The sequence below is a fragment of the Fusarium subglutinans genome, assembly GCF_013396075.1.
Source record: "Fusarium subglutinans strain NRRL 66333 chromosome Unknown NRRL66333_c0000325, whole genome shotgun sequence".
Classification (NCBI taxonomy): Eukaryota; Fungi; Ascomycota; class Sordariomycetes; order Hypocreales; family Nectriaceae; genus Fusarium; species Fusarium subglutinans.
The window spans coordinates 20,900-38,277 of NW_023502388.1; the positions used below are offsets into that span (position 1 = coordinate 20,900).

Genomic DNA, 17,378 nt, shown 5'->3' on the forward strand with positions numbered 1-17,378 from the left:
GCGCCAGGAAATATGGACATTAAGTTACCCAACTTATCACTGAGCCCCACCATTCATAACAGCGACTACCGGCAAGCGCTCATGTCGCTCTTTTCGGGGTCGTTCAATCTCTCGGGCTTATGCTCGGCAGGCTGCCTATCGCCAACCCTTTACACTACCGCCGACAACAGCAAGGACGAGTAGGGAGCAAATAATCGTGACCACAAGAGCTGTATCAGTTGCCAGTTCTGGCCGCACTGGTGCATCTCGATTACGTGGCTCTTCATAAGCACGCTTCAGTAACTCCGCGGCCTCAGCATAGGTTATTTGAGAGGTAAAGCCTTCAACTGAGCGGCTAAATATCCAGGTAAACACAGTATCGTTGACGGGGTTCTCGGCGATTGTTGGCGCGTCTTCATTGCGGCTTTGGTTCTGCGTTTTCAGGTTAGCATATTAGCCCAAGTAAACAATACGATGGTTGTGGCCATACGCGCTCCATAACATCCTCGAGCTCTTGGGCTAGGGATTTCTTTCCAGCATTTCGAAGTGCTAGTTCTCCATCGGCAGACACGGTGGAAAAGGCTGACTCAGTAGGGGAAGGAGTCCATGGTTTGTTCTCGGCCTCAGCAGCGCGGGAGGGAGCCATTGCAGGTCGTATGGCGTTAGAGCCACGAGAAGATGACTTCTCCTTGCAGGTAATGAGAGACGGTGTAAGTATGTGTATCTGTAGATATAATGGTAAAGTCAGAAAGCTGAGAGAAGATCAGCCTGAATAGCGACTGATGAGGTGTAGAAGAAAGAGTTGAGGACACTTGATCGAAACGGGGAGGGCTAAACGCTCACGGCTGCATGTCTGCCTCAGGACTCATAACAGATCAAGGGTTCTTGCACTGGACAGCAGTCGAAATCTAGCTCGAAAGCTGGACGTTACGTGTCATATTATCTGTTGTGTGTCATGCCGTAAATTCACGGAGCCGGGCGTGCGCTGGAAGTTACGCGAGCCACGTATCAACAAAGGTTCCAATACGTGAAGATGATATGTCAGATATTTTACCGGAAATGACTCCATTGCTGTTTCAACAGGCACCGCCCAAAGTCGCCCCAAGCCTGACCACACTTCACAAACTGACTATTTCTAGTTACTCTATCAGCGAGGTTATAGGTGTCTCAAGAACTGGAACATCATCAAAGAGACTGAAGTCATGTAAAGACAGTATTTCGAGACATTATCTTGTAGCTCGAAATGAAGTTGGGAAATACGGGTCCGTGCTTCTCTTAGTTTGGTTCTGATCTTGAATTTGCTAGCCTTAGTATTGGGCTTTTTGTAAACATTTTCTCATCAGTTGGCTTTGCCCCCTTCAAACCGACCAACGGGCTGTCTCCCTCCATGGCTTGGCAAGCCTCAAGCCGTTCGACTGTTAATTTCATTTCGTTTTATTTAGTTATTGCTACCTAAGCAAGGGGGTGCAATAAACCTCGGGACCTCTATCCCAGGTGACAAGAGTTCTTACGTAACTTTAAATAAATTTAGTATAGATTTAGTAAGTGATAGACTCAGTAATTTTTGCACCTCAATTAACGTCAGAGGTCTTCTTGCTTCTGGCCCGATTGCCAGTTCGGTGGACTGTAAGATAAAGGAATTGGGCTGAGAATAGTGTAAAATTTGAAGCTGCAGGGTATGTTAAACACTGATCGCTAGGAGCGGGCGGAATATTATATATCCGCTTAAACTCATCAGGTGACCACGCGTTTCTCGCGCCATTTAATCTCGGCACAGATTCACGCTTCTCCACCTCACATCATCACCATCGCCAGCCATGGAGAACAGCATTATTCAACAAATCAGACAGGAACTCGGCGGTTTCAGGGACGAAATACGAAGCGATCTCAAGACAGTTAATAAAAATATCGATGGTCTTCGCAGTGACGTCGATACCAACAAGAATGACTTTCACGAGTTCCGAAACAGCATAACAAAAGAACTACAAGCTGTTGGCCAGGGCCTTCGGAGCAATACAAACGACTTCCACAAGTTCCGAAATAGCATAACAGAAGAACTACAGGCTGTGGGTCAGGGCCTTCGCAGCGATATTGATACCAACAGAAATGACTTCAAAGAGTTTCGCAATAGCATAACAAAAGAACTACAAGCTGTGGGTCAGGGCCTTCGGACCAATACAAACGATATACGCGAGTCCCGAGACAGTATAACAAAAGAAGTGCGGGCTGTTCGTCAGGAGCTTCGCAGCGATATTGATACCAATACAAAGGATATTCACAAGTTCCGCAACAGCGTAACAACAGAATTCAAGGCTATCAGGGATCGAGATGCTGCTCTGAGGAATGCACTCGACCAAGAGTTCAAGTCAGTCGATGACCGCTTCCAGGATGTGCATCAGCGATTTGACGAAATGAAATGCGAATTTGCTCGAATCCAAGCAATCGGTCAAAACGGCAGACTATCAAACCCCTTTCTTCCCATCCATGCACTTCCGATCTACCTACCGAACCAAGGCATCACGTACCCCGAAGCCACGCATTTCCCTAAGAATGCGAATGAGTTCTATGCCCTCAAGCAACCAACCAGTCAGCGACAGACTGCTATGCTTGCCTACCTCGCCATGTTCTATGACATCTCGAACTATAAACAACACGGCGAAATAGCCATACATGACCCAGAGGAGACACTTGGGTATCTCGAGAACATGTTCGGTCTCGAGGAGGAGAGATTCGCCCGGTTTAGAGCCCGCGCGCACGAATTGAATCAAGTGCCAAAAGCAGCTCCGATAAAGCGCAGCCAAGTCGCTGACGTGGAGCACCTGTTCCCGCGCAAACGACAACACTCAAGACATTCTTCAGATCCCGAATCGCACTTTACTTACGGACCTGAGGAGAAGCTTGGCTGGCGGCATAAAAGCTTGTCGAATCCTACCGAGGCGGAGCCGACCATTGGGGGATTGGCCAAGAGGCATAGAGACTGGAAGCGGGCTCAAGATGCTGCGAAATCGTCAGATGACTCGTCTGAGGACAGGTCCTTGGAAAGATCAGCTCAAGCTGAAGGGGACTCAGGAAGTACGACGAATATTAACACGTCGAGGGATGACGAATCGGAACAAGAGCAAATACCAATACTGTCACGTCGATCTTGACGCGACTAATATCGGCTGGACTGATGGGCACTTATCCATAGAGGATGAATAATGATAATGATTGATAGAGACTGAGAAATGACCAGGTGGTCTTGAATCAGAATTGCGATGCTGATGTGTGTTGGATTGTTGGACTAGATGGAAATTAGCTGAGCATTCCTTGGGTCCCTGCTTTATAACGCTCAGACTTCATTTAATTATCCACCACAACTTTTCAAGTTTCTTTGTGACTTTCCCGCTATCAAGCGCGCCTAAGGTTAGACACAGTTAACACACAGACCTTCCTTTCAATACCCTGTGACCTGGACATTTGTATATCAGAGCGATATATAGCTCAAGCTTCCCCGCGCTTCTCTTCTCTACATGCCGTTCGGAATACGGCAGCATAGCTCCAAATCCGGGCCGTACTAGTGTTCATTTCCTCGTTGTCAGTAAATCATCTTAGACCAGGGCTAAGCGCACTAGAAGTATTGGGTGGCACACCTCAAGGATGAAGGTCGGCTCTGCACAAAGGCAGAACAGCATGAGGCCATGCGAAATTCCGTGCTTGCTTCAGATACTATAGTAGTTACCGTCGGGTAATTTGTCCTCGTACATTGTGGTGATTGCGACAGAAGTAAACCTTGGACGAATTTGCAAGACGGGATACAAATATCTCTCTGGCCTTGACCTGTTTGCGAGCAATTACCGACGGGTAATTTGTCCGTGTAAGGAACAACAAGTAGCAAGGAACATATGACATTGAGTATCCAGCCTTTCTTGCATATACTTTTCAATTGCTCTACTTCGATATCATCTACTCAGGCGGCAGCCATGCATCGGAGCTGTTCTATTGTGTTCGCCACTATGGCTGGCGACGCTATGGCATCGCTCGGCACCTCGAGCGGAACAAACAAACCAGCTTACGTTGGCCGACGCTTTACACGTATGTTTTCCACGGCGGATGATGCGAATGATCGTGCAAGTTGGCGTCAAGAACAAGCCGGGAGTGTCCAGCGGCTCACAGTGCAGTGGCACACTCGTGGCCACATACGGTGAGAGCTACGGCCCAACCCTCTACGCCAACTCGTCATTCTCTGGCACTTGTGGCCCAGCCACTTACACAACCGATAACCTGGGTTACCACTGGACACCTCAGTGGTGGGATGACGCCAAGTTTGGCATTTTCATCCACTGGGGTCTCTACAGTGCCCCTGCCTGGGGCGGCGCGACCCCGAACGAGAACTATGCCGAATGGTAAGTTTTTGTCCAGAATTCGTCACCAGCGATAGCCCTCGGTTAAACTACTATAGGTATTCTGCAGGTACTGGTACCGTTCGCATCAATCAGACTTCAACCCTAGCTACTATAACTACCATAAGGAGACATATGGCGAGGATTTTAACTATGATCAATTCATTTCCAACTTCACTGATGCCGGTTGGGACCCCCAGCAGTGGGTTAATCTCTTTGCCAATGCAGGCGCCAAGTATTTTGTGCCCGTAACAAGTACGTACAGTATCTTTCTGTCACTGTCATATGGTATGGTATGGTATCGTATGAGGAAGCTGATCCCCTGCAGAACACCACGATGGTTTCTCACTTTTTAACATGCCCTCGAGCATTTCGAAGCGCAATTCGGTGGTCTGGGGCCCAAAACGCGATTTCATCGGCGATCTGTTCGCCGCTGCGAAACAGTATCAGCTAGACTTGAAGAGAGGTGAGCAGGCTCGTTAGTTGATCAGGTTATGCTGCCAGCACTGACATCGAACCCACAGGCATTTACTTCAGCATGCCTGAATGGTACAATCCCGCGTACGCCAAGTACGCAGCCTGCTTGGCCGGTTGCAACGACTTTGGTATTCCTGACACCAACCCCTATACCGGAGCGAATGTTACCTACACAGGCTATGTTCCAGTTAACGACTTTGTCCTCGATATTCAACTCTCGCAGATGAACATCCTCGCCAACGAATACGAAACTGACTACATGTGGTGCGATATTGGCGGTGCTAACAACGCCACTATGTTTTGCCTCCGAGTGGTTCAATAATGCTACCCAGCAGAATCGGCAGGTAGCCATCAATAGCCGCTGTGGCTACGCTGTGGACATGAGCAACCCCGAATATGAGTCTGGCTTCAGTACTCACGCCGGTAGCTGGGAGTCGAACCGTAGCATGGACCCTTACTCTTTTGGCTTTAATTACATGACCCCAAATGATGCCTACATGACTGGCGGAGATTTTATCAACAGTCTCGTTGACATAGTTAGCAAGAATGGTAACTTCTTGCTCGATATCGGCCCAACCCATAATTAGGTATCCCACAGATTATGCAAACTGGTCTGCTAGACGCCGGCAAGTGGCTGTCCACACATGGCGAGTCTATCTACGAGACTCGATTCTGGTGGACTACTTCTGGACAGAATAACTTCCGCTATACCACCTGCCCTCAGTACTTATCGGCGTTTTACATCCACTACCTTACGAAGCCTCCTTCATACTTGGTCGTTCCCGACCTTGTACCGTACCTACTAGGCGATACTGTTACGCTGCTGGGCGGCAGTGGCGCCGGAACTGTTATCAAGGTTGACTGGCTTAGCAACGGCTCGATTGCTCTACATATCCCGGATGAGGCTATTAACGGTGATGAGTATGTTTGGACCTTTAAACTAGATTATACTAGCAGCTGGTAGAGAAGTAGCCGACCTCCTTACTCTCTGGGAAGCCAACATATGTCATTGTGGTATGGATTAACCCTGGGGCAAAGATGGCCAGTATGAATGAAGGCAGTATGGAATGCAGCGGTGAGCTTGGAGATATCTATGGTGTTCAATGCTGACTGGATGCGTCACCCGATGTAATGAGAAATCAACAGTGAAGTGAATAGACTGTTTCCAATTGGTGGCTGGTGCGAATTAAAAGCCGATTACAAATGATCTTGTATGGTAGATAGCCTGGAGGGAGCGAAAGAACACACAAGACGTCAAGAAAGGCACCAGCACTGATTGACAGGGTCATGTGTATGACAGATGGTATGAGCACTGATGCAGAAGTGTTGAAGGGGATGCTAGCACTGATGGGACCGAGAGATAGAATAGGTTATCTCTCATTACATAATATTGTAAGAGGCTTAGATATATACAGTCTTTTAGTTCTTCATCTCCCAGCTTAAGATTTACAACCATATGACAGTTTGGGTAGTCCTAACAGTCGATCATACAACTTGGATCTCTATTAACAACCTGATTCATCGTGCCACATCCACCATTCATCAGAAACCGACCAAGTCCCATTTGCGGCGTGAAACGAATTGTAAAGCTCGAAGAACTCTGTCCACTTGAACAACTACTGCCAATGAGAAGCTTTCAACCAGTTGCTCCGTCACTGTAAGCGCCAGCGCAGTTTAGAGTCTCGGCGCAGGCAATACAGCAGTCTGTTACTGAATCGGCGACAATCGTCGACACAGTATAGGAATCCGAACAAAAGGGCTCGTCCAATCCACTGACATCCACCCCGCCGTTCTGAAGACTAAATAGTATAGCGTCTGTAAAATTATTAAGTGCGCATTGTTGATATACTTTTGCGGTGTAAACTGGTATTATCGACGTAACCGTCGATGTTGTGGAAGTGCTAAAGATAGTGTTAGTTCTATAAGACCTGCAGCCCCCAATTCGGTATTATCAAGAAACTCACGTTGTCGTTGGAGTAGTAGTAAAGGCTACAGTGTTGATAATTGTGGTTGTTATTGTAACCACCGCATTTTAAGCTGGAAGTGTTTAGGTTGAAGTGAGTGTAGAGGTCCTGGAAACTGTTACTGTTTTCCAGGCTCCTATTTTTGTGCTTAAAATAGTCCGAATACTTATCCTGCGTGAGTATCTTTTGACAGTAGTATAGCAAGTGACTTCGGCGGGGTACGAGGGAGCTTGCTTGCTGCCCAAACATAAGCGAGATACTGCCCGGTTTGGTGAAGACAAATCGCGTTTCCGTCGCTTGACTGATTCGACGAGGCTCGCTGATGGGAGAGACGATATGACAGGGACGAAACTAGATGGTGGTGGAATAGTTGTTATGCCAGAAAATGCCGAGGTTATACTTGTAGTAGTCAAGACAGTGGATATAGTTGTTGACAGAGTGGTAGCTGTTGTAGATACTGTAGAAGTTTGTGTGTTTATAATAGTACTCTATAAGATGTATTAGTTCAACTCATTACATTATTTTAAGAGCATACATACTGTTAGCTGCGATTGTGATATAGTACTAATGCTTGTAGTAAAGAAGGAACTTGGTACAGTTGTCAGATAAGGGATAATGAAACTTACACTAGAGAAATATTAATAGATATCTAAGCCGTCTTTTCCTAGCACATACCGAGTTAGCCACACTACAATAAGTACATTAACTGCCTCTATAACCTCTATATGAGTTTTGGTAATGGTGGGGATAGATGTTGACTGCAAGGGTATAATATTTGTGCTTTTTGTAATATAAAGTTAGCTGGTTAATGCTGCCCAGGACCCATATAGCAAGAGGGCAATTATACCAACGACTAGAATGGCATTGAAGGTATGGATAGTATATATTTTAAGCCTAAAGACATGTCTAATTACAGATATATAATTCCTGTATTAAAACAGGTTCTTCCTAAACCTTTATACTTCTTTTATAAATACAAAAAGTTATTTTCCTAAAAACAGCAATACAGTAAAACTAGCAGGTAACGATCTTTAGTATTACAATGCCCCACTTCACGCCCCCCCTTAAGTACCTTTTTCCTATTTTTATATATATTATTACTAAAAAGTAACTTCTTTTTATAGTAATATTTTCCTTAATTTTAAAAACTATACTCCCTTAATTTTAATAGGCTTATAGAGGTCTTAAAGATTACAGGAGTTAACCTAACTAATTGTACCTCCTAATTAAGGGGTGTGATTAAAAAACATATACTTCTATGTTAACTGTATATAAATAACAGGGCTACGTAGCCTAATTAGCTAGCTAAAAACCCGCTACCCTACTTCCTAAGTTACTTCTTAACCTTCTTAACAGAAATTTAGTCTTTAAAATAAAATATAAAATATTTCTAAAATTATTATATAAAAAATAACTAAATAGGAACTTTTATAGATTTTATTTCTATTTTATAAAGCTAAGTTTAGTTTTATAAAATAAGGTTAAGACTTATACTCTATAAGCCTTCTATAAGTTAGTAAGTAATGCCCTGTAATATCCCTGTAATTTAGTAGCTTATGTACTGTAAGGTAGCTGCCTTCTTTGCTAAAAAGGTGGGTGTTAGGTCATTTTGCAGGGGTACATTAGGTATGTTTTTAACACAAAAGTATATGTTTTCTCATCGCGACCTAATTAAGCTTATCAGTCTAATAAAAGTAGGTCAGAAGCCTTATCTCTGTAAATATAACGATAAATCCGTATTATAGCGATATGACCTACCTGACAGAAAACATCGTTATAGCCCTGTTTTACGGTATCTAAAGTGCTTAAAGCTATTCTAATAGTAGTTAGTACTTAGACTTTTAGATCCCTTAACTGGAATTTCCCTAAGTCTAGATAAATAATTATTACAGCTTTAGCTAAGCAAAGGCAAAATAAGGCTAAAACGCATACCTGTCTTAATACTAGAGAATTAATACAAACTTTTCTAGCCAGTTGTAATATAGTTAAAAAGATCCAGGTTTATCAGAGCCTGGGTCTTAACCCCTCCATAGCTCAGCGGGCCTTTCTGAGTGGATAATAGCGTGGATGGGACAGAGAGCGGGATTTAATAAGGGCATGCCCGAGAGTGTACAGCAAACTGTAAGACTCATCTCAAGACTGAATCCGGGCGAAAATAGGCAATGTCGTTTTCGTCTTTTGACACCGCATCGCCGGTTCCAGTAAGTGAGGTTATATTGTGAGGTAAACTAACACTAGACTGAACACTAACCGAGAGACATGCGTTCTTGGAAAATGTAATAAGTGGTCGATAATAAGCGCAATGATATAGTAATTATTATATTGCAACTTACCTTGCTATAATTGAGAAATATAACTCTTCGTTGCATATCCTCAAGCGACAGTAGCAGTTAGGCATACTCTGGTCGCCCCTGGGGTCAGACTCATGTATTGGAGACTGACTTTATTATGAACTAGTGGAGATCGCCTTAGGCAATGTTAGATATAGCAGGCGTTATTATTCTTATGCAATAAAGCGGGTTATGTGGCCAAGATCATGTGGTTCCTAGCAGCTTTGTAGTGATAACGAGTAGGACGTCCTAGATAAGTATGTAAGAACCAATCAAGCACATGGGCCCCTCAGCTCTCCAGTATAATTTCTACCAGTACTTAAATCAATACTGGGCCTTTATTAATAGCTATTATTATGCAAAAATAATTCTTCAGGTATTATGTTCTTTATTGTGTTGCTAAAACTATGTCTACCTTGTTTATTAAGATACTTCCAGAGCTTGGAAGAATAAGATAATAAAGTTAACGAGCATTACGATTTTCCTAGCTAAGATCATATTCATATATCAAAATGCCTCCAGCTCTTGGATTTTCCCTTCTAGTGTAATCATTCTTTGTAACTTCCTACCCTGAGCAAAGTCATTTGGTCCATCGGGCAGTTTCTCAAGTTCCGCCAACTCATCACGTAAAGCTTTCTTCTTCTCCTCCCTCGCCTCGATTGCTTCCTTGGCCTCGTCCTCATACATGAGCCAACCCGCAAGGGGTTGGATTGCATTGAGTTCTGGATCAGGACCTGTAGCTTCGGTCGATTCCTCTTGAGAACCGACAAGACTGCGAAGTCGTGTTCTCGATTCGTCCCTAGCCGAAGACGTTTCCTCTGTCGAATTGTCCTGAGTCTTTGTTGTTGCCTGGACGCCAAATGAACCAGCGACCATCATGCTGCTAATTAAGTTCCCGTTATCATTGATCTTGACCGGCACTGATGCAACTCCGACGGTGACCATATCGATGTCGACAGACGGGTATGCTACACCAGCAAGTACGTCTTTCTCGTTACGGTATTTTGGTTTCCCTTGTTCGTCCCAGAAGCAAAAGGCTGTGATCCAGCCTGTGATGTAATCGGTACCGCTACCCACAGGATTTCGCGTGGCGATAGTGTTCCAGAATCGGGTAACCTTCGCATCCTCTGGCTTCTCAAAAGACAAAATCATGTGTTCAAGAATGGGCCTCAGCATCTCGGCAAACTCTGAAGGCTCCTTTCCCAATTGATCAAGCCGATCTAATCTCGTCAGAATAGCTTCCCAATCTGAGATCTCGCCCAGCAGCGTAACAGAAGGGATTCCACAAGTTAAACACATTCCGTAGGAAAAGTACTTCTGCATAGCTCCCATGAACAGGACAGAAGCAACCACTCGGTCAGTATCGGTTGTTGTCGAGAAGCTTGGCATGACCCAATCCCCAAGTTCGGGGTCTTTGACATTCTTGCTCACAAGCCCTGCCAGCCGTTGAGCCATAGCCCCGATGTTAGCGCTCTCTAGGTCCCCAGCCTCAAAGACCGTAAGCTCTTTCTTGCCCTCCTGGGCTACGAAAAAGGATCGAAGCTCTTCGGCGTTGGCGTTGATGAAAAAGCTTATCTGGGTCAAGATGGAGAACCAGACGTCTTCAGGACGGATAGTTAGGTGGTGATGCTGGCTGTAGGCATGGTAGGCAGACCATACAAAGCCGTTCTCGGATGGGGAGATGTGATTCTCTTGCAGAAGGGACGGAGTGAATGAGGTTCTGATAATGCGTTGGCAGCGGCGATAGTCTCGAGGAGAGGTTTTCTCCAAGAGACTTTCTGTTGTTCCAACCTTGGAGGCTTTCCAAGTGGTTGCTGGATGATTGGCGACAGAGATTGTTACAGGCATGCCTGCAAATTTGCGCAAAGGTGTATAATATCAGATAATAAGAGGGATGGAGTAAATAAGGGATTAAAATGATATGGATAGGTAGCATGAAGAAGACATGTTGCAACGAAGGTCAACTCACGTAAGACAGCCACGTGCGGGGTCATTGGTGGATGACGTGTACGGCTGAGCTGCTGACCCAAGTTCTGCCAAATTGCCTAATACTTCTTCAGTTCACTGACCAATTACTTCAATGCAAGCACCGAGTTTGGGGGCTTATATTGCTCATGCTGCAGTCGCTTGCATTGCTCCGAGGATACTTACCTCACCTACTACTAGATTCATCAGCCTAGGCTTTCCCAGGAACTTTCAAGATAACAATAACTTAAGACTAGCTATTCATCTTCCATGATTGCATAGGCTTTTGTCATTTCCTCCGTCACTAGTAAGAGTCCAATAAGCTTCAAGTATCACAGATCCGCTTGAGTAATTAGATTGCCAGTTCTCATAGCTATCCAAGAATCCAACCGTATACACTTTGTTGATTCCACTCTTGACAAAGTTGATCCGAGCCTGTGATCACTTGTTCGTGAATCTTAGCTATCATAGGAACCACAGTAGTCACAAGAAACATATGGGACGCACGCCTTGGATGAGTGATTATTGGCAGTGCGACGCCAAAGAACATCCTCAGCACCTTATGTGTTGAGATAACAAGGACATATATAGGGAAGATTTTAGTCCGCAAATCCCTTGAAGCAGATTCTGTTTCGCAGCAAACTGACTGAAATTTCGAAAAAAGTCAAGCACCTCTCCATGACTTAAGGCATTGGTGGCGCCGATTGCGAAGAAGAATCGGCGTTATACGAGGTTAATATAAATACTGAGGCTGACTGGGAATCTTCTCCTTGCGGTGCAATTGACTAGTGAATAAGAATTTTACAACAGCTTAAACTTCTGATGATATCTCTATATTTTTTTCCCTTGACACAATGTTATTTAATTCTAGTACAGGGTATGCACTAAGCCGTCGTGGTGGTTAAATCAATCATTCTCCTGTTCAAAGAGTCAAGGTACCTATCAGTCGGCGCTTACTAGCCTTAGTGGGTTAGCCCTGTAGACAACTAAGTTTTATTGGCCCAGATTCCCTGAAGCCCAGTGCCACCACTCTATGCCCTATAACCTTAGTGGGCTTGCGACGCGTTCTGAAACAGTCGTAGTGACTAGTTACGGAGTATCCGTGTTTGATCTGAAGCTATTGATGATAGACTGGTATTGAGAGATAGGTGTCGGGTTTATTAGCAGATTTGACTGTGGTGCCGGGGTGCGATTCTGCCAGTCGTGAGATGGATGCTTGGGCAGGAAAAGGACCTTGCTAGCGACCGTTCAGCGCTGTTCTGCCCCTTGACCGTGTCGCACCAGCAGTGTCTTATCAAGACACAGACGTATTTGGTTAGTGGGGCAAGGAGACTTGCATTGGCTCTGCATCAATTGATAGACTCAAAACCGATACCAGAACGGATATGCGTAGCATTGCAGCTGCAACTATCAGCCTGAACAAATCTGTTGTATATGTCCCGTGCTTGGTACTTCCGGCAGTAGTCTCTCCGTGTGATGAGGGTGCAATGGGTGGGCGGGGAGATGACAGGGCGGTTTCGTTATTTGCTTTTTGGGGCTGTGTGTCTCAGTTGAGACATGAGCAACGAGCCGTGTCAACATTAGGACCTTCACTTCAGGTACTCCCTAGCCCGTCTCTCTCTGCCTATCAAGTCATGCAATAACAAGGCGCGCGCATTCTCTTTTCCCTGAAGCCAGACGCGTTTGCTCAGCCTTCATTGCAATCCCAGCAGGCCCAGCCCTAAGCCCCAACCTCGCCACGCCTGGCCGCGACGCGACCGTTCTCAAGAGTCGACGCGCTTAGCTTGACGCGCAGTGGCTCCGAGCATAAAATCGACTTATGCACGGTTTAGCCAGCAAGTGGCGCCTCGCGACTCGCTACCAAGAGACATCTGAAGCACAGAGAATTGGCATCTTCTACTCCGTACCTCACGAGTACATGTATAGGTCAACACTAAAATTAGAAAACAGATTAGGCTAGCAATACTGTATCCGACCACAGCGTTTAGTTGACCCTCTATCGATTATCTTGTTAATCGCCCCTGACTACCGCAACTCCGCTGCCCGAACTCCGGTGCCGCGGCAAAAGCTCTTCCACTCTTTGAGCCCGACGTCACGGCATCACCGGAATCCCGGATGTAATATCTCGACACTACCGGGTCCAGATGTCATAACTCGGCCAATAAGAATAACCTGAATGTATATAGGAAGCTAGATTCCAGATGATGTATGTAGACTTGATAGCAAAAATTGAATTCTCTATTATCCTAGCAGACGTCGTCTTCCTCCTAAACTTTAACTACAAGACCTGCCACCGAAATCCCTTGTCTAATCACCTTGGAGCCGTGGCTGGATGCTGTCTACAGTACTTTAGAAACGTTTCGACCAGATTCAGCAGCAGAAGCCTTTGCCAATCTTGCGTCTTTCTTCTCGGAAAACTGTATTGCCAATCCAAGAAGTATGCGAGAACACAAGACGCCTGCTCTTGGTCGGGAAGGCCCAGTTGACGACTTGCAAGAACTTTTAAAACACCAATACGTAAAAAAACAACACGTCGTGTCATAAACTGCCAATGAGCAAGAAGGTCGAATTTTTTAGCGACTTGGAAAATCAGTACCTTGTACACGGTTGAATTCTTGATCCATTTCACGAAGTTGTAGTTGTCTCGTTCAACAGTGAGGGGCTTATATATAGCTTTAAACTTTTCTGTTGTCGAAGTCACTTTGTTTAGCACATACAGAAAGTAACTGGAGAGGGCCCGTATAAGAATCTTACAGTGTGATATTAGATAACGTATGCAAGTTCAAGATGTCTTGAGACCCCATTCTCATGCTGACTTGGATGCGATTAGCTGCTCGTCACAGACCTAAACACCAGAAGCCATAGTCGCTTGATATAAGCAGCTATATTTATTACTATAATCTTGATGTATCATTTCTAATAAAGATAACAAGATCAGCAACAAATACCCGCTATGTGTATCTACTTGTCATGTGGTGTACATTAATATTACAGATCCAACAATCTGTCTTTCGCATTAACAAGCCCAGTTCTCCAAATCGTCAATTCCTGTTCTCCCTTACTAAGAGTGAAACCCAGTGCCAGTACTCTTTGTAACGCCTCTGTCCACAACAAGCTCGTGTGAGGTAACATATCGACTGCCACCACCAGCAAGCCAGGCTGCAGCGTTCGCTACATCAGCACCTGTTCCCATCCAGCCCATGGGGCAGTTATGATCCAAGATGCGCTTAGTAGGCTCTTGATCTCCTGGATCTTTGCTCTGAGCAAAGTTGTCGACGAGAGGCGTGTACATCAGACCCGGCACAACGCAGTTACTTCTAATGTTGTTCTTGGCATACATGACACCAAGAGCCTTGGTGAAATGTATCACAGCGGCCTTGGCAGATGCGTAGGCAATCTGGTGTTTACCGATGTAACGTAGGGCTGTGATTGAAGCATTGTTGATAATATTACCAGACCCCTGCTTCTCCATGATAGGGACGACGTAGTGACACAGTCGATAGACGGAAATTAAATTGAGGTCGAGCTGGAAGTTCCATAGTTCCTCAGACATAGTGGCTGGGTTGCCTGCAGAGGTTTGGCCAACATTGTTAGTCAGAATGTTGATACGACCATGCTTCTTCATAACAGAATCCACTAGCGCGTTAACTTGATCGCTCTTAAGCACATCCGCCGCGACGACATCAACAATGCGTTCGGGATCTTCTTCCAACAGCCGCTGTCTTGTCCTTTCAGCTGCTTTGAGGTTCAGATCGCACCCAAAAATCTTCACGCCGTTCTTTGCCAGCAAGCGAGCTGTTGCGGCTCCATTGCCCCAGAAAGGACTGATTAAGGGCCCGACCTGACCAATACCTGTGATGAGGGCAACCTTACCAGCAAGGTCAGGGTAGATAGGCCAGACTTCAGGTACTGGAGGAGGAACGATAGACATTGTGGCTAATATCAAAGAGGATTGACGTGGTTTATAAATAAAAGAAGGGAGAAGACACAATAATACAGGTTGTCATGCGATGTATCTTGGATTGGATGTAAGGATGCAATAAGGAAATAAACGGTAACCAGCAGTTATCACGTCATCTTAAATACAGGAAATGTATAAGAAAAAGAGCGCATCCTTTGCCTAATAAGAATCGCTACCGAGAGTGTCCGCAGAATTCTTCGTCACGAAATTCTCGGGATCCGCCCCTCACTACTGCCCTCTGCCTCAAGCAGTCGATTGCTAGTATGAGGCGATAGAGTCTCGGCTCCACCGGCGAGATGTAGGTACCCATCGGGAAAATCGCCGGTATCACGGCGACGCCAACTACCGCCGTGGAGATTGTGGAGAGGTGTAGGACACTACGAACGGACAAGATTCAAACCCAGACCTGAAAACACAGCTGATTGTTTATATATTTTTGGATTATTAGGGTTAAACTAGATATTGATGCAGCTTGCTCACAGTTCTTCTATTCTCAAACCAAAATATCCTGCAACCATGCAAACCGAAAAATATTGTTTGAATCCACCCACTCTGGAAGAGCTGGGTGAAAAGCTAAGCGGCCCTCTTGCTTCCAATTTCGAATATTCATCAGTCACTGTGGTGCAGTGCCCTGATCTTCGGCAAGCCCCATTCCACCTGGCGACCGAAGGAATATGAGGCAACGAGAAAATAGCCGATGTAGGCGGGCAGCGTTATCTCTTTCCCTACCCTCAACTCGAGAGAATATGGTCGATGGCAGATATAGCCAGATCTATGGAGATGACTGCAGAGAGAGGTGGCCTACTTGGCGCTGGCGCTGGTCCATTTCATAAAGTAGGCGTCAATTGCGAGCTATCACCCAATCTTGGCTGGCAGGGCAGCTTGGACGAGATGGACAACCAATCTTGCTATGCTCGTATCGGGAAACATGGTCAACCCCAGATTGAGAAGAGCCCGTCTCTGGACTGTGCGCTCATGATCAATCTGTATGGCTCTGAAGGCCTCCCTGGTTCTGTTCTCAAGGTACATGTCAAGAAACGGATAGGGCAGGAGAAAAGCTTTACAGAATGGATACAAAAGAGCCTTTTCGCTGCCTATGGGGACTCGCAAATTATCAGCCTAGGCGGAGTTTTCTTGATTAGATCTGGCCGTGCCTACTATCACATCATACCTGATTTCCCGTCCGAAAAGGAGTCACCCTTCCAGGACTTCACACAGCTCAACAACTGGTTGACGTATCACGAGTTTGATGGACCAATGAAATTATTTTCGGTCTTACATTCTGCCGATCCTGGTAAAGCACTTGGTCTGCGCATGGAGCACACTCACGGGTACTGTCCTTCTGGCAAGGATGCTGGGGGCCACTATCACTATGAGATTGACAACCACGATGTTGATATTGAGTATGAGGCCATTGTGTTAAAATAACTTTGTTATGACCGATCTTTTGCCACCTTATACTTAATATTCCCTAACCTTAACCAGCCAGTTTAACATTTCCTTTAACAATACAGCTACTATATATATATTTTCCTCTAAACCTTTGCCAGTCCTTTTAACCTTTCCTCCTAACCATATAGCCGCTATAGACATATTCTCTTTAAAACCTTTAACTTCTTAACTTATATAGCCAGTCTATTTAACCTTTTTTCTATATTTACCCTTCTTTCTTAAGTTACTAAGTAACTTATATTTATAGCCTTAAAGTTATAGCTATAAAGTATAAAGTAATACTAATTAACTAAGCCTAATTTACTCTTAACCTCCTAATATAATATACTTATTTAAAATACTTTTCTTAAGTAAGCTTTCTAAGCTTATCCTTTTCTTACTAAATTAAAGTTTATATATCTTAAGGGACTATAAAGACTTTATAATACTTAATATAATTAAAAGTATTATAGCTAAGTAAGGTAAAAAGGATAATAATCTTATTATTAAGATTATTAAGCTTAGTAATATAATATCTTTAGGGATTTAAATTAAGTATATAATAGCCTTTTTTATAGCCTTAGTTATAGATTAAGTTAAAATAAGCTATAGATATTATAGCTAACGTAGTTGATAAGCAAGTGAGTTATCTAAGTAAGTGGGTTAGCTTAACCTATACCTTAAAAGCTGATTTTTAAAAGCTTGTATAAATTCCACATTAAGCCTAAAATAGCTAGAATTTAAAAGTTATATATTTAACTATATACAGAAACTATATAATTAGTAAAATAATTCTAGCTAATTTACTTATGGCTAGTATATAAAAAGCTTATTTATACTGTATAAATAGGTACTACTATATAAAATAAAATAGCTAAAAATCTAGAAA

General features: G+C 44.4%; 6 protein-coding genes across 6 annotated transcripts; 3 read left to right on the top strand and 3 right to left on the bottom strand.

Annotated features, from left to right (window-relative positions):
* Window positions 1-135: 135 nt before the first annotated feature.
* Window positions 136-625, bottom strand: FSUBG_13298 (uncharacterized protein; the record flags this gene model as incomplete). Its single annotated transcript, XM_036678174.1, has 2 exons — window positions 136-411; window positions 470-625. The coding sequence occupies 2 exons, from the start codon at window positions 623-625 to the stop codon at window positions 136-138; spliced, it is 432 nt and encodes a 143-aa protein (XP_036531236.1).
* A 1,171-nt stretch (window positions 626-1,796) lies between these two features.
* FSUBG_13299 (WAC domain protein) lies at window positions 1,797-3,128 on the top strand (the record flags this gene model as incomplete). Its single annotated transcript, XM_036678175.1, has 1 exon — window positions 1,797-3,128. One exon carries the CDS (start codon window positions 1,797-1,799, stop codon window positions 3,126-3,128), a length of 1,332 nt encoding a protein of 443 aa, XP_036531237.1.
* An 846-nt stretch (window positions 3,129-3,974) lies between these two features.
* FSUBG_13300 (alpha-L-fucosidase) lies at window positions 3,975-5,802 on the top strand (the record flags this gene model as incomplete). The annotated part of the gene is made up of 7 exons (XM_036678178.1): window positions 3,975-4,053; window positions 4,094-4,364; window positions 4,432-4,616; window positions 4,690-4,827; window positions 4,886-5,102; window positions 5,197-5,387; window positions 5,459-5,802. 7 exons carry the CDS (start codon window positions 3,975-3,977, stop codon window positions 5,800-5,802), a joined length of 1,425 nt encoding a protein of 474 aa, XP_036531238.1.
* Window positions 5,803-9,639: 3,837 nt separating this feature from the next.
* Window positions 9,640-10,980, bottom strand: FSUBG_13301 (DUF4419 domain protein; the record flags this gene model as incomplete). Its single annotated transcript, XM_036678179.1, has 1 exon — window positions 9,640-10,980. The coding sequence occupies one exon, from the start codon at window positions 10,978-10,980 to the stop codon at window positions 9,640-9,642; it is 1,341 nt and encodes a 446-aa protein (XP_036531239.1).
* A 3,178-nt stretch (window positions 10,981-14,158) lies between these two features.
* FSUBG_13302 (uncharacterized protein) lies at window positions 14,159-15,028 on the bottom strand (the record flags this gene model as incomplete). Its single annotated transcript, XM_036678180.1, has 1 exon — window positions 14,159-15,028. One exon carries the CDS (start codon window positions 15,026-15,028, stop codon window positions 14,159-14,161), a length of 870 nt encoding a protein of 289 aa, XP_036531240.1.
* A 783-nt stretch (window positions 15,029-15,811) lies between these two features.
* FSUBG_13303 (ester hydrolase c11orf54) lies at window positions 15,812-16,486 on the top strand (the record flags this gene model as incomplete). The annotated part of the gene is made up of 1 exon (XM_036678181.1): window positions 15,812-16,486. The coding sequence occupies one exon, from the start codon at window positions 15,812-15,814 to the stop codon at window positions 16,484-16,486; it is 675 nt and encodes a 224-aa protein (XP_036531241.1).
* Window positions 16,487-17,378: the final 892 nt, after the last annotated feature.